Genomic DNA, 17,093 nt, shown 5'->3' with positions numbered 1-17,093 from the left:
CTCTTCTTTTTTATTAAATAAAAATATTGTTTTTATTATAAACTGATCAATACACTCAATTTGAGTAATATCTTATTAAACAAAATATTAATAGGAAAAAATAAATAAAATATAAATATGATTTTGACTATTTTACTCTCATTCAAATTTGATGAGCAGTGCCTGGGACATAGCAAAATAACATACATCCTCTTATACAAAACTATAGAAAATCTTGAAAATGTATCTAAAGAGCCAAATAATGCTACTGTTATGAATACAAAACTTAGCCTTATATAACACACCCTTTCATAGTCATTTGTATGTTAAGTTATAATGGAAAATTAGTTATTTATGTTCAGGACACCAAAAGGCACCCTACAGTGATATTGACCCAGATGACACACGCACGGGGTTATGCCCTGGGCTCAGGAATAGCCTTCAAATAACCATTATGTAACAGCGATCACATCGCTGGCGACTAGGGGAAACAGCGGTTGTGTGGAAACTTTGCTCTCTCGTCTCGTGAACTGCGCGTCCGTGCCGCTCTCACTATGAGTTCGCGTTGCAATATTTCGTGTTTGCAAGAAGCCAAACGAGTGGCTATTTTTGGAGGCACGCATGGAAATGAGATGTCAGGCATAATGCTGGTAAATATGTGGATAAAGAATGCAGCCGAGATAGAGAGAAATGGATTGGTGACCAAGCCGTTTATAAGCAATCCCAGGGCAGTGGAAAAATGTACCAGATACATCGACACGGATCTGAACAGAGCCTTCACGCCAGAGAATCTCAGGTAAACAACCCGCGAGACGCGTTTATGTTCAGGACAGTCACAGCCTTAGTCGGTGCGTTTGTTTAAAGCAGACCGCCCGTGTGTACGCTACTCGGTATTGTGAGACAAGAATAGATCTGTCCATTAAGCACAATGGACTTTAAACTTTACACACATATGGGTTCAAATTCTAGTAGAGGCCATTCACACAAAATGCGTCTTGCCTTCCATCAACGATATTGTTGCTTTGTGTTTACTCGTATCGTTAACGCAGACGCCGCGTTGTAAAACGGCAAGTCGTGATAAACGTATTTAACATTTTAAAAACGGGTATCGTTACCCCTGTGCTCTGTTGCGCTCCGTCTCGCTGTTTTGAACGACGCTTTTGTAAGGCACAACATTATTGAATCGCGGTGATACAGCAGCTAACAGTTGAGTGTTCAGTCAGCTGATCCGTGCCCGTCATGTCATGAGTGTTGTGAAACGTGATCTGGGGCATTAAAAGACCCGTTAACGTTGCTTAATATACAAATACCAAGCTTGTGTTGCTTAACCGCAGGTGTGCCAGGATGACAAAACTGCGCCTACTTTGGTATATAGGCAGTAATCATTTATTTGTAAACTTTATTCAGGCTCTAATGCTTTGCTTAATGACCCTGGCTGTACATTATCAGACCCATACTACCAGACCAAACAGCCTACTTATTTTACTTCTAGTAAAATCCTCGAAATGAAGTCTGCTGCAAAAATAAACTTGTTTTGATGTGTGAGGAATAGGCCTGTACATTGTGCACCCAGAGCTTGTTTCTGGCCAGGACAAGTTTAATAACTTGAATTTGTTTTATTTCATACCTGTCTTATTGTCATGTTAATCTAATCATATTCATGTTTCAATAGTTGACGTGTCTACCATGTCATATCTTATTACATTTGAGATTTCGTAAAGTTTTACATTGTCTGTGGTACAAACAATACATCTCAACAGAATGCTACAGTATTTTCTGTTTACAACTTCACAGTTGCTATGTATTTGCTCTGTAATTATTTGTGTCATGACCTGTGTGGGGTAGATTACTTTTGGATTGTAATCTGGTACTGATTCCAAATTACCTGACTAAAATTGTTATTTCTAGACATTTTACATGCACATGTTACCAGACATGATCATATTTTTTATCAAGAAAATTCACGTTAAATCATAAATTATAAAAAAAATTTTTTTGATTGTTTTCCTGTAAAAATATCTAATAATCCTTAAAACAAGATCAATTTGATTAATCTTGTTTTAGAAACAACACTGCATAAGATATTCAGGGTTTTCAGAGAATGTATTTTTGTAGTTTTTATAGTCAAAACAAGTGAAAAAATCTACCAGTGCAGAAGAAGTAATCCAAAGTATTTAGTATACGTTACTGACCTTGAGTAATCTAACGGAAAACATTACAAATTACATTTGACAGCATGTAATCTGTAGTGGAATACATTTCAAAAGTAACCCTCCCAACCCTGAATATGGTCATTTAAATTATTTTAACTGCTTAATCTCCATTTAAGGATTTTTTTTTCTTGAGTAATATTGAAACCTGTTTCTCTTTTCAATCTCACATCAAAATTGCACCATACACTGGATAGAAAATTACAGATTCAATAACGGAGCATTCATATCTAACTTGCATATAGATATCAGAATGAGCGAAATTTGATCGGCTTCTATGCCACGTTAAATACAGGGGCTTCTGGGATAGCTTTGATGCTTTGTCTTACACTTAATAAAGCAAAACAATACACTCGAAAATCATTCAACATTTATCAGTAATAGAGGATTTGAATGCGCAATGAGGGCATTATTGAAATGCCTGGGTGGAATTAGAAATACAATGGAGGTTGCTCATTGAGATACAATCATTCAGGAGATACTGCATGTATAATACTGTACTATGGGGGGCTGATCATTGACAAAACATAAACATTGCACTCCTTCAAAGAGTGGCCATCACAACAGATGTTCACAGCCCGATTGGTGATTTTAAAACAATAATTGTTTAGTTATGTCAAAGGAGTTGCTGAATATTCTATTATTCATTCATTTTAATGAATATAGATTTTTTTTATTGTATAGGAAATAATCAAAGTGGGCTCAGTTGAGCAGCTTTTTGTGCACTGCTTGGATTGTGTAATATTGTATAGAAAAGTGCATTCTCATGTTTGTGTGTTTCTAACATAACTACTTTTAAACTGGAAATATGCAGTTCACTAGGATTAAATAAGGGTTGCATATGGCTAAATACGATTTTTATCTAGAATGTTCCCTCTTAACATTATTTAATTTAAAGGAATATCTTGGGTTCAGTAAAAGTTAATCTCAATCAACAGCATTTGTTGCAAAATGTTGATTGCCCAAAAATATATTTGTCCCTCTTTTAATAATAATAAAAAGCACAACTCTGGGTTACCGTGAGGCACTTACAATGGAAGTGAATGCGATCAATCCATAAATGTTAAAATACTTACTGTTTCAAAAGTATAGCCTCAAGACATAAACAATATGCAAGTAAACATGCTTTAGTGCAATAAAATGCTTTACTAACCATTCTGTGTAAAGTTGTATCCAATTGTACAACTTTTTGACATGACAATATAGTGCCGTAAACTCTAAAACGACCCTAAAAACAACAATTTAAACAACTTTACAGCTCAAATAATACACAGCTTTTAACAGAAAAAATAGTGTAAGTGCTTTAATAAAAGTAAAAGCTTCACATTTCATTTCAGCCTTTAAACAGTCCAAAAACTGGCCACATTCACATCCAGTGTAAGTCTTTCACCATAACTCAGATTCTTGCTTTTTCTAAAGGAGGGATAATCAACATTGTGCAACAAATGTTGTCAATTTAGCTTAACTTGTATTGAACCCAGAATATCCCTTTAACTTGAAGTAAAAAAATCTAGTCATAATTGACATGCTCACTCAAGTTCTTGGTTTATATTTGTCAAATAAATCCGTTATTAAGTATTTGTGTAATAGCTAATCTAACTTTTTGTCATTAACTGTGCTTTTAAAGCAGTTGATGCTATACCTGCATCTAACCATTGTTCAAGAGATTTTTAACCCTAGTGCCAGTTAGTCTCCTTCATGCTGTTTACCTCAGGACAAGAGTCAAAAGTCCTGGGTAGGACTGCATTCTTAAACTTCAAAAAAATGTTCTTTTAGCTTTTGAAGTACTTCTTCATTCTTCAAGAACTTCAATCTTTGTACTGTTAATTTTAATAATGCACTTTCCATCCCCAGTGCTCCTGATTTAGAAGGGTTGCAATATGAAGTCCAGAGGGCCAAGAAAATCAATCAAATATTTGGGCCCAAAGGAAGCCCAGATGCATATGATGTCATCTTTGACCTTCACAACACCACCTCGAACATGGGCTCCACCATCATTCTGGAAAGCTCAACAGATCTCTTTAACCTTCAGATGGTGAATTACATCAAAGTAAGAAACTAAACTCTCGGCAATGTCATTATTCTAATGCTTAAATTGCATTGCATTTTTACAAAGTATAATCGATTTCACCTAAAAGGTTATTAATATGATACTCACATTTTTGTAATAATTGTAATACATTTTAATAACGTTGGGTGATTATCTGTAAAGCATGATAACTGCACCTTCTATGGGACTGATATTAAATTACTAGATTGATTTGGCAAAGAGAAATAATGTTTCCCATCACAATAATGTGAAAAAATGTAAATTATAATATAGATAGTTTGCCTGTAAAAATCGATACAATATCACAAGGAAAAAAATCACAAAATATCGTCATTTTTATATTTTTCCCACCTGTAATACATTTCTGAACCAGCTTCAGAATAGGTATCCATAACAGATATACATACGGTACATTAGTTCTAATCATTAACCAACTATAACCAATTGTAGAATGTTAGAAACAGAATTTAAATATTTATTTACCATCTGCAGATGCCAATGAGTTGTTCATGCATCATTTTTAAGTACTAAGCTATGAGAGGCTGTGGTATTTGTGAACATACAGTAGTCACATAGCTAAAGGGCATTGTTTGGCACAATGCAAAAACTGTTGCTGTCTCATAGCTGTTACTATATTGTTTATTAGAGCAATGCTATATTGACCAATAAGCATCCAGAACGGAAATATTCATTTTATTAATAGACAATACATTTAAAGGATTTTGCATTTACCTATTCTTACTTTGTACATTGTTTTATCAACACATACCAAGAAGGGCCTTTGTTCTTATTTTATCCTTTTATTAAAGTTTTGAGTTGACATGTTGTCATTGTATTGCCTGATTATGGACTACAACATTTAAAAGTCATTGAGTGTGTTTACATGCACACCAGTACGCTCAGAACTTTCAAAATTCAGCTTATTCAAAACATCTGACGATGCAAGAAACTTTTGACTTTAAAACTTTAACAGACATGCACGCAACACTTGCACACATTGGATAAGCTGGTAAGAATACCGGTAAAGGTGTTTACATGCAACAAATATTCAGGGTAATGGACAAATCTGTGTGCTGATTGGTTTATGCCTAAGCCATTTATGACAGTACCCCAATAAAGGATAAAGAAAGACAGATTAAGGTGCTTGCATCACCACACACTTTATTGGCTTACTAAGCATAAATCGCAGAAGATTGTGCATGTAAATGTGCTCAGTGTTTATTTACAAAGCCACCTGTGCTCTTCCCCCCTTGCAGAAAGCTATGGCTCCCCACACCTGTCCAGTACTGTTAAACGAACACCCACAGCTTAAGTATTCAACTACACGTTCTGTGGCCAAACATCCCATTGGTGAGTATAAAGTCCTTGGATATTTAGCAGCATAAACCTGACATGCTAAATCAGGTCAAATATACAGTATATGTAATTTGACTGCTAGTAATAAGAGATTGTATAAGACAATTGGTTTTAGTTAAAGCATGCAGAGCTCCACAGATAATACTGTTTATCCCTAGGCCTAGAGCTGGTGTTTAAAAAAATAATAATACACATTATGAATCTTTTTAATGTTATTTAATTCAAATAATTTTGTTTGTTTTTGTCATGTCAGTTCATAGAGCATTAACTAATGTTAAAATGTACAACTTTTGATTATAAAAACATTTTGAAATAAAAATTAACCAAGATTAATAAAATGCTGTAAATGTATTGTTCATTGTAAGTTAATTTTAACTAATGTAGTTAACTAATATTAACAAATGGAACTTTATTGTAAAGTTTTCTCTTGTTTTCTTGTTTAGCATCTATTGAGTAAGACTCAACATGTCAACATGAAACAACATTTGCAACCCATTAGATTTACGATTAAATATTTTTATGATATTTACAATATATTTTACATGCATTTTAAAAGACAGAATGTAGGGCAAGATGTAATTTTATTTATCCGATATTGATTGGATCAAGAAAAATGTTGCGTTTGAATGTGTCTACTTCTTTACAATGTAGTATGTCATGGAATAGTATGTTCGAATCTTCAGCATTCATAAAACAGAAGGCAAATAATACTGTGTCCGGTGAGATTGGAAAATATGCATCTACTGGCTACTTTACTATCCCATTATCCCATGTGATCTGTTGAGACATAATTTTCAAAACACTGAATTAAAAAAATAAAACAGAGGAGAACTGCGATTCATGCGGCTCTTTTCAACTGTAAGTGCCATATTTACCAAGATTTGTTCCTTGTGATTAAATTGTACTTGTTTCACAAAAGCAGAGTAGATTATTTTTGCAGTTCACAGGACAATGCCCGTATTCCCAAATAAAGAATGTCTGGGTATGTATTCATACTGCGCACCTGCATACCTAAAGAGCGTACTTGATTAATGGTTGAAAAGTACGTTCCTCATCAAATGCGGTTCACAATCTGACAGTATGCAAATTCAGATGCAGCAATGTCTTTATGTGGTTAGATGTACAGCTGGTTAGAGGGGTTGAAAAATAAGAGGGCTGGGTGATGTCATAAGAAAATTAAACGTGTTTCAGAGACAGAGCATGTTATTACATTTAGATGAATGATTATTTTGGTGAAAATTGTGTTCTTTGGAATAACAGGTGCATATTTTTCACACACAATAAGACGAGGAACATGTATTAAGAAAATAAATATGGTCAATTTCATGTTGTCTTTAAAAACCCATTTGTTTCTGTGCTTTGCAGGTCTTGAGGTGGGCCCGCAGCCACAGGGGGTTTTGAGGAGTAATGTCTTTGAGTCCATGAGAACAATACTGAAGCATGCACTGGACTTCATCGAGCTATTCAATAGTGGTGAGATTAATAAAAATGTATCTTTCTAGCAAGTCAGTCTACTGTCGGTCATCTTTGGAACGCTCTCAGGAGGCTATTTCCATTCATGACAGTGCAGCTCATATCTACTTGAATGGGTAAAAACTGAAATCTCAAAAACAGTTGGTCAAGATTACGATCAAAGAACATATTTCAAATCAGCAATTAAATTTGATAATATTTTAATCATAAATTGTGCTTCTTTACCTCATATAGCTAATGCGCATGTGCGTTAGCGAGTTGATTGAAAGGCAATGCCTGTATCTAAAAGGTGATTGGCTCTTTTACCTGTAAGGCGAGGCTTCCTTCATTAATCCGTTGACTGTTGGGTGCTTGAGCTTCTTGGTTGGGCATTCCAATTTCTCTCATTCATTTTAATAGAAGTGGCCAGTCTCTACTAAATAGTCTCTGATGCCTTCTGCACCAGAACTTGGAATGTGTACTTATAAAAGTATTCAAAAGTCAATAGGGATGGCTAGAAAGGCATTATTTCCTTTTTTTTTAATTATAATATAAACCAACAGTGATCATGTGCAATGATAACATGAAACCATAATGGTGTGTTTGCCACATTTTCCATGTGTTTTCCACACATTGAGACAATAATTAAACAGAAAATAACTAATTTGAATAATGCATTCTCATTTCCAAATGGATTGTCATTTATAGATGTTTCATGTTTACATAACTGTGTATATGAGTGCACATGGCTTTTTTTTTCCTTTCCACGTGGCAGTCTGCATCTCTGCCATGATAGCGAGTGGCAATTAAAGGAAAATAGTAACGCTCCCGGGTCAATGAGTCAGCATACACTGATTTAAAAATTAACTGTATTTTGGCCAATTTGATGTAAGGGTTCTTCTTCAAGCATTCGTCTTCCTCTTTTTTTTTCCTTTTTTTTTTCCCTCAACTATGGAACATTTGAAAAAAGGATGTCACGTGTACTTTCCGCCTGACATGAATACACATTTCTCTGTGACTCACATTAAGCAGAAGCATGTTCAGAAGCCAAGAGCTGGACAAGTACTGCTACTTTCTCTTCTGTTTTCTAAGTTTTGTGACTTGAATACTTGTTGGTGTTTGGTTAGGTTCCATTCCATTAGTTGCTTGCTGGGTTTTGTAGTGTCACGTTGTGTGGTGGGGTCCCCTTGTTGTGGATGAATGTCTCATTGTGAGCACTCAAAACGTGTTTTCCGTTAGCTAATGGTTTACCATGTCAGGACCTCATCAACAGAACAAAAACAAAACAAAAGATCTGATATTATGGAAACTATTGATTATGGATTGACTGATGCTGGAGCCATCTGATAACTACACAAGCTAACAGAAATGATCTATACTGTATGACAAATAAATTAAAATCTTCATTATGTATGCTACCATTGTTTGAAACATAAACCAAAAATGTAATGAACTGAGATATGATTCCAAGTCCAATCATAATATATTAAATGTTATTAAACACTCTGTGGTACACTTTGTTTTAACTGCAGAGCGGGTCCTGAACATTGTTTTTTCCATTTCATAATTTGACATAAAATAGCAAAATAAAAAGAGGAAAATTAAAATTATGATTAAAAAGGGTAAAAATGTGGGAAATGTTGCCATATGACATGACAGCTACAATGGCAATGGTAAAAATAAAACTTGTTTGTCTTAAATCAAATTCAATTCAAGTACACTTTGAACTCCTCAACCTTATCAATTCAGTATTAAGGATGAAAGATTCCATATTGTATATACTGTAAATAACTTAAATAATGTAATTGATGCCACTATCTATCACATTTCCAATGAGGGAGTAAATTAAAGCAATTGCATTGTGGAACAGAGTTGCCATATTTTCTCAATTTAATATATTTCCATGTTTGACAAAGTTGATCTGTGAAAAACAACATCTGTTGAACTTATTCCGGAATAGATGTACAGAAATGTGTTTATTCTGCAACTAGTGTGATTTGAGGAACACCTCAGCATGTGTCTTCCTTGTTTTGTTGTCCCAAGAAGAAAGAAGGAAATCAAATGTCTTGTGGCTTTGAAAAAGCATATTACGGGTTATTTTAAAGACAACCCTTTTAATTCCAACAATGGAATATGTATCTGAACAGTGAGAAAGTGAAGGAAAATAAAGTGGCAACACCGCACCAGAGAGTGTGATTTTGAGGAGTCCAGAACTTTTTGCGTAGACCATTTCAAGCATCACATGGAGCACAATTTGTGGAAGTGATATTTTTATGCCTGACATACTTGAAAACCTGACAGCCTTACCATGATAAATGTTTATTTATTGATTTATAGAAGATAGTCATTAACTTATTCCTTTGGAGACCGTAAGATAGTAAAAAAATGGGGAAACAATGTCTTTGCAGAATTTTCAGACAAGTAGAATAAGTGAAGCTGACAAGCAGGTCTGTTTATTTACAGAAATACTTTGCTTGTATAGCTCTATGAGTCCAGCTGAATACACCACCACTAAAGGGACCAAAGCTGAAAAAACTCAACATGACCTTATAAACATAATAAACTTCTAGACTGAATCACATGACAAACAAGGGTGTCCAAGATTATTTAAAAAAGATAAATCTTTTAAAAATAATAATTTAAGGATTTAAACATTTCAATTTCATAACCGTAATCTTTAACACAATTGAAGTTTTGTAAATGTAATTTTGTAAAAAAATTACATTTACAAAAAAATTACGGTGGAATTTTCTGAAATTGAAATGCATAAATCTTAAATTGTGTTAAATGAATCATGTGACTCCATGTGAGGATCGGACTTGTGAACGGCAAGCTCTGTGCACTTTGCAAGTTTTGATACTTTTTCTGACATAAACTGGTGATATTCGATACACTCTGTTCAGAGAGGACAATATGTCAAAGAGTTCAAAATCCTCGCGCTCTAGAGACATTAAAAGACACTTACGGCTCAAGTTGACGCCCCTGAGCAGGCCACGGGCCTGGGAGTCGACTTGAGCGGAAAATGTGGCGAGAGGTGCTGAACATGTCAGAAATGCTGACGAATGTCATTGATGACTTTGAGGATCTTGCTATGATACGTTGATCGCTCACCGCCATGGAGGCGAAGTTCACTGTGGTTACAAGTGTGGGGATGTCGAGAATCAGATCGATTACCTGGAGTCATCGGAGAGGAAATTATCTGCTAATCCGCTAGCAACCAAGGTGGATTTGGAATGTGTCTGGGAGAAGTTGGAGGACATGGAAAACCTTAGCCAACGGAATAAAGTCCGTATCGTCGGAATCCTGGAGGGAGTAGAAGGACAGGGTGTGGTGAAATTCCTGGATGGGCTCTTTCCAAATCTGCTCGACATAGCAGCCCATAAGCTGGAAATCGTGCAAGCTCACAGGATTCCTGCTCTGTGATCCGCGGAGGGAGACAGGCCCAGAACAAATCTGGCCAAATCTCTGAGATCATCGAGGAGGAATAAGGGAAGGCTTTCTTGTAAGAACCACAGCATTTTCTTGTTCCCAGATTTTGGGAACTCAAGAGAGAAACTTGATAGATTCAAGGAATGCCAAAAACGTTTGTCAATAGAAAGTCGCTTTTGCACTGATATTCCCAGCCAAATTGTGAATTAATGCTAAGGATGTTAAAACATTCACATGCCCACAGAAAGCGATGTCCTTCATAAAGTCAATGGAGTGAGTAAGTCATCTTGTTGTACTCACATTGTAGCCGAGTGGACTGGCTCACTGAACATTCGCTTGACTGTTTGAAGAATCTGCACACTTTTTTTGTGCTGGTTCCGCCTAGCGGCTGGTGTTTATTTTTGTAGAGTAACACAACTTCAGGACAGTTTTATGGATGAATCCACATGCACTTTGGGCTCATTCCCGCCTATTGGCTGGTGTTTGTTTTATAGATTATCTTTTGCTGTGTAATTCTGTCTCAAAATTTGTATAGATAAACCGGACTTGAGCAATCTGAGGGCAAGGTTGTCGCAGGGGCTCTTGTGGGCGTACATGTTTGAGTTTGGAGGGATGGACGCCAGTTGGCACTGTTTTGCGTGGGTTGATGCACACATTTTTCTTGTTTTTGTTTGTTTGGTTCTGGGTTCGGGTTTTAATTGTCGCACTATTGTTGGAATGTGGTCTTTATAATCTTGTTTTTGACACACAATCTTTTTTTTCTTATGTCAAAATGTAAAATGTTATTATGAGTGTAGTGTGTCTCTCTCCACATGGAATAGGCACCCCATAAATGTTTATTTATCTTAAGCGTAAGAAATATAATATACTGTTTCTTCAAGAAACGCACCTTTCTCCATAGGAAGATGAAAATATTGGAAGATACGGGGTGGGCATTTTTTTTATAGTGCTGGCTCGAGTAAGAGCAGGGAATCATTATGCTGATCAGTAAACTTGTACAATTCAAATGTCAAATCAATTAAAGATAAATTAGGAAGAGTCATTATTTTTTTGATGAAAGTCAGGGACAAAATCTTATTTCGGCTAATATTTATGCTACTAACATTGATGATCTAGGCTTTTTTATAGGTCTTGAAGGGATGTTGCAAGCTGCTTGCACCCTATATACTATTTGGAGGAGACTTTAATCTTTTTGATGGACTCAGTCCTTGATCATAGTGAAGCAAATGTGTTCAAGCCCCCTAGAGCAACACTGATGCTTCACAGGATGTGTAAAAATAATGGTCTTTTAAACCCATCTGGTAGGGACTATAATTTGTTTTTCATCAGTCCATAAGATTTATTCTATAATAGAGTTTTTTATATATCTAAGTCCCTCATATTATCTGTTGGTGATTGCTCAATTGGAAACATTTTACTCTCAGATTTCATCCTGGTGAGTTTAGAGGTGTTGCCACATATGGAGAATAAGAAATCATATAGTTGGCAATTTAATGTATCCCTTTTACAAAATCCTGACTTCCAACAAATGTTAAAGGCTGAAATCAATGTTTATATGGAGAGCAACTGGTCCTCAGTGTCCTCTGTGGGTGTGGCTTGGGATGCACTTAAGGCGGTTCTTAGGGGCCGGATCATACAGTATGCCTCATTCACCAAAAAATCCAAAGTACAAGAACATGTGGAATTGGAAGGGAATATTAAAAGTGCAGAGGCAGAGCTGAAGTGCCGAATGGTATCTAATAGCCTCAGGGAATTTACCCGATTGAAATACAGATATTATTTCGTCACGGAAGATGGAATTTTGGCTATTCAGGGTAAGACAGTCATACTTTGAGTCATGGGAAAAAGGAAGTGAAACCTCTGGCTAGATATATAATACGGATAGAGACATGTTGTACCATTCCTTCAGTGAAATCTGCTAGTGGTGAAAGATTTACCTCGGCCATTGATAGTAATTATGCTTTTAAAGAATTCTATCTTGATCTCTATAGTTCCACATCTTTGTCTACTGATGAGGATATTAGTAACTTTGTGGAACAATTAGAACTTCCTAAACTAACGACTGAGCAAAAACTTTCTCTTGATTTTGAGATAACCATTGAGGAGTTTGGCAAGATAATTAAGGCCTTGCCTACAGTCAAGGTTCCAAGGCCAGATTGCTTAGCAGCTGAATTGTTTAGATCTTATGCTACAGAACTGGCTCCACTTTTGTTAGAAGTTTATATGGAATCATTAAAGAATGGAAAGCGTCTGCCAAGGATCAGTCTGATTCTTGAAAAGGACAAAGATCCGATTAGTTTTAGAGTTACCGTCCAATTTCACTGATTCATCTAGATGTAAAAATATTGTCAAATTTTGGCTAACCGATTAAGTAAAGTTATGACATCTCTTATACATATAGATCAGGTGGGGTTTATTTGTGGCCGCAGCTCTTCTGATAACATTAGGCGTTTCATCAATATCATGTGGTCAGTGGCAATGGTCAGACTTTGATCGCTGCCATCTCACTTGACGCCGAAAAGGTGTTTTATGTGGTAGAATGGGATTATCTTTTGGAAATGTATGGGTTCGGGAATACTTTTATTGGGTGGATTAATTTACTTTGTAGACACCCGGTAGCGGCCGTTCAAACGAATGGATTAACTTCAGATTTTGTTAGTCTGGATAGGGGATGTCCTCTTTCCCCCTTATTGTTCTGTCTTGCCCTGGAACCATTAGTAGCTGCGATAAGAAAGGAGGATGATTTTCCAGGGGTGGTGGCAGGTGGTGTGGCGCATAAACTTTTGCTTTATGCAGATTATATTTTATTTGTCTCCGACCCGACTAGAGCTATGCCTTGCCTCCACAGAATTATTAATTCCTTTTCTAAGTTCTCAGGATACAGAGTCAATTGGTCTAAATCTGAAGGTAAATCTGACAGCGTACTGCCCAGTAACAGCTTTTCAGCCGGGTGCCTTCCAGTGGCCTAAACAGGGCATTAAGTATTTGGGAATTTTTTCCCCAACAAATTTGTGTGATTTAATTAGAGTTCTTTTTGACCCTTTTGATCAAAATGTTTTCGAGCGTTGTGGGCAGGTGGACTTGAGATATATATATATATATATATATATATATATATATATATATATATATATATATATATATATATATATATATATATATATATATATATATACACACACAGACACATACACTACCGGTCAAAAGTTTTGAAACAGTTACCCATTCTTTATTAATTTTTTTTCTTCACATTTTAGAATAATAGTAAAGTCATCAACTAATATTATTTAATAATTGTTTGTACAAATATAATAATTTTTGGAATCATGAATATCATGAAGTTTTTTGGGGTTAATTCACTTGGCCTGAAATAAGCATGCCTTTTTAAAAAATTATCAAAATATATTTTCTTTTAATAACGTTGTACAGGGGTGCTCTCTGTGATGTTATTTTTTTGTTTTATGTCCTTTAAAAAAATGGCTCTGGTAGCTACACTGACTTAGATTTGGCAGACAAAAGTCTAGTTAATAATATTTAAAAATAAATTTGTTCCACTGCTTATTTTTTTTTAAGAATCAATACACTTCTAAAAGGAGACTTTTTTCTTCATACAATTTCTGGACATTTACTGTATATAACCCCTATTCAATTATTATTATTTGTTTAACTTTACCCCAAATATCCAAATTAATTTTATTTCAGAAGTTGAAAGCATTTCTGTCATCATAGAAAATGTAGATTAAAGTAATGTTTGTATTATTTATCCCTATAAATGCCACTGACTAATACATCAATGTCAACCTATTTTTTCAAATCTCTCTCTCTCTTTCTTTCTTTTTTCACCCTCTAAGATGGTATTTGTGTTTTGTGTGTTGTAGGTGTTGAGTTTCCCCCATGTACTGTGGAAGTGTTCAGAGCCCATGAGAGGATGGACTACCCCAGAGACACCAATGGCAACATCACAGCAATGGTGCATCCTCATCTACAGGTATTCCAGTGGGGCCAGTCTTGAAAATGCATTCAAGTAAAATTATGTTTATTTTGAAAAGTAAATGTATGCCCTCAACCAAATCATGAGAGTTGCTTTTTATGAGAGGAACAAAGTGAAATGGGAGGAGGGAGAGGAAAATACATGGCAGAAAATGTGTCTTATGACTCAGATGTTCAGTGTGTGTGTTTGTTTTGAGTACCAGGCTTCACTTGTTTTTCACAGTAATGTTCCTGTTCTTTCTCCTCCCTCCCTCTCTCTCTCTCTCTCTCTCTCTCTCTCTCTCTCTCTCTCTCTCTCTCTTTATCTTTTGGTAGGATTGCGACTGGGAGCCTTTGAACCGGGGTGACCCGATGTTCCTAACTTTCGATGGGAGAACAATCTTTTATGAAGGTGCCAGCACTGTTTACCCCACTTTTATTAATGAGGCTGCCTATTACGAGAAACAGCAGGCGTTCATGACCACCTGTAGGGAAATACTAGCGGCTAATGCGATCAGAAAAACAGTAAAGTAACAAAGTTAATACACAAATTGTCTTTTAAAATTTACTGACTCCAACAAAGTACTTTTAAATGCAAATGTTAGTTTTTCACTTGTATTGTGAGTACAATTGATGAGAACATGACCATTTCAACAGTTACAGACTTAAAATATCTCTGTTTGTTTTTAAGATTTGTATTTTCTAACATTTTTAGAATAACTTCAAACATATTTGTTGTTTTGTACTGAAATATGTTTGATGAAATCAAAGCATACTCCATTATATGTAATGAAGAATTTAAATTCTTATACTTTTTAAAAATTATATAGGCCTACCTCTTTTACCTGCACAATTCAGATCTCTCCTGAGGTAGAATATGTAAAATATACATCTCAGGAACAGTCTTCACTGCCCTCTAGCCAGTGATTCAACACACTGTTGACTCATATACTGACTTGAAACAGCCTTAAAAACAAAATAACCTCTCAGCACTGTGGTTCTACTAAATGAAGATTGACTCATCTGTCTAAACTGTGTGTTTTGTGCTGTTTGTGATGCAAAAGTCTATTGTAGTTGAGACGTTTTTAAACATAGGACCGGATTTTACATTTCAGTTGCCTTATTAAAATGACATAAGATGTGTGTAACATAGGAATATACAATAAAGTACAGTAGGAATGGTTTAAACTATAGACATGTTTATTTTGTACATCATTACATGGTGCAGACTTTATAGATTGTTGTATATGTTATTAAAAGCTCAGCAGGCACTTAAAGGCTTTTTCTGATGGAATTTGGGTCTTATTTGAGAGAAAATGTATGTATCTGTGGTTTTGTGTTGTGATGTATTTGACTTGTGTATATTGTTGAAAGGCCTACTAGAGTGTATTATATTTTGAAATAGTGTGATTATTTTTTTTTAACAAAATAACATATCTACCTATGCAATTAATAATATATTTGTTTGATCTAGACAGATGCTCTTAATTTATTTAAAATTGAATTCAAGGTTAATCTAGATTATTTGTTAAATAAATGTAACAATCTGTTCTAGCCAGCTGACTACACTATGTGTTATATGATGTTCTAATGGTCCAGTTGGTGTTGAGTATTGATTTATTTAGTTCAGTATTGTCAAAATGTGGAAAATAATGTAAAAATGTAATTGATTAAGCATTGTCACAATGTAATTGTATTACATCAAGTCCCTGTTGTTTTTATTTGAAATTATCTCAATAATATAAAACCAAAATATATCTCTATTTTGTATCTTATGGATACTACTAATAAACATGTTTATCTTTATTAAATCTTCTTGCATTTTTTTTTTATCTAAACGGATCCTGTACTGCATGTACAAGATTAAAAAAAAAATGTTTTTGTACATACTGACAACTGGAGGACGGCACCTCACCATTAAACCTTAAAAAATCCTGACTTCCTATCATGCATTTGATGCCAAAATGTTAACCAAATATAAAGAAGCACTTTTGTTCCACCATCAGATCAACTCATGACCATTTCAAGCATGATTTCCCCTTTACACTGAGCTAGGATCAGCAAATAGACTACATTCAAAATGGGCATCTAAATCTTTGTTAAATAACTCTCAACCTGTGTAAATACAGGTTGAAATAACAAGTGAGTAATTCGTAGAACAGATATGATAGATAGTTATATAATGCTGAAATGCTTTTTTCACTAATTCTTTTAATTAATTTGCGATCTAATGTAAAGTGGTTTTCATTTGCAAATCACCATGGTAACTGAACAAGTTCATACATTAACCAGTCATTGCTGACTAGTATGTTTTTATTCAAATGGCCTTGCAGTTCTGAGATTGAGTGCAAGATGTCACTGCATATTACAAAAAAATCTACCAGACTTCTCTCTTCGCCAAATGAAAGATATTGTGCTGACCCTCCACTGAATAATGTTATGAGCTACTAAGACAATATTCTTAGACATTCAACAATGTTCTAATGTTGTCTATTTATTGTAATGTAAATAGTGTGTCTTGTGTAAATGATGTATCTTGATAGTATGATAAATATCTATCAGCTGCAAGGATGATGAGACAAGCAGTCTGCTTTTCAGAGGTATGACTGCATTAGTCTCAGTAAGTGTGCTCATCTCCTGTTTCTAAT

The 17,093-nt window shown here is 35.1% G+C and overlaps 1 protein-coding gene across 1 annotated transcript; it reads left to right on the top strand.

The window, feature by feature from the left end:
• Positions 1–431: 431 nt before the first annotated feature.
• LOC127639624 (aspartoacylase) lies at positions 432–16,297 on the top strand. The gene is made up of 6 exons (XM_052121744.1): positions 432–775; positions 4,044–4,239; positions 5,496–5,589; positions 6,961–7,068; positions 14,355–14,464; positions 14,782–16,297. The coding sequence occupies exons 1-6, from the start codon at positions 534–536 to the stop codon at positions 14,977–14,979; spliced, it is 948 nt and encodes a 315-aa protein (XP_051977704.1). The 5' UTR covers positions 432–533; the 3' UTR covers positions 14,980–16,297.
• The last annotated feature ends 796 nt before the right edge of the window (positions 16,298–17,093 follow it).

This window comes from Xyrauchen texanus, chromosome 4, assembly GCF_025860055.1.
Source record: "Xyrauchen texanus isolate HMW12.3.18 chromosome 4, RBS_HiC_50CHRs, whole genome shotgun sequence".
Classification (NCBI taxonomy): Eukaryota; Metazoa; Chordata; class Actinopteri; order Cypriniformes; family Catostomidae; genus Xyrauchen; species Xyrauchen texanus.
Note: the sequence above shows the minus strand (reverse complement) of the source record. Positions and strands in the feature narration are given on the sequence as shown.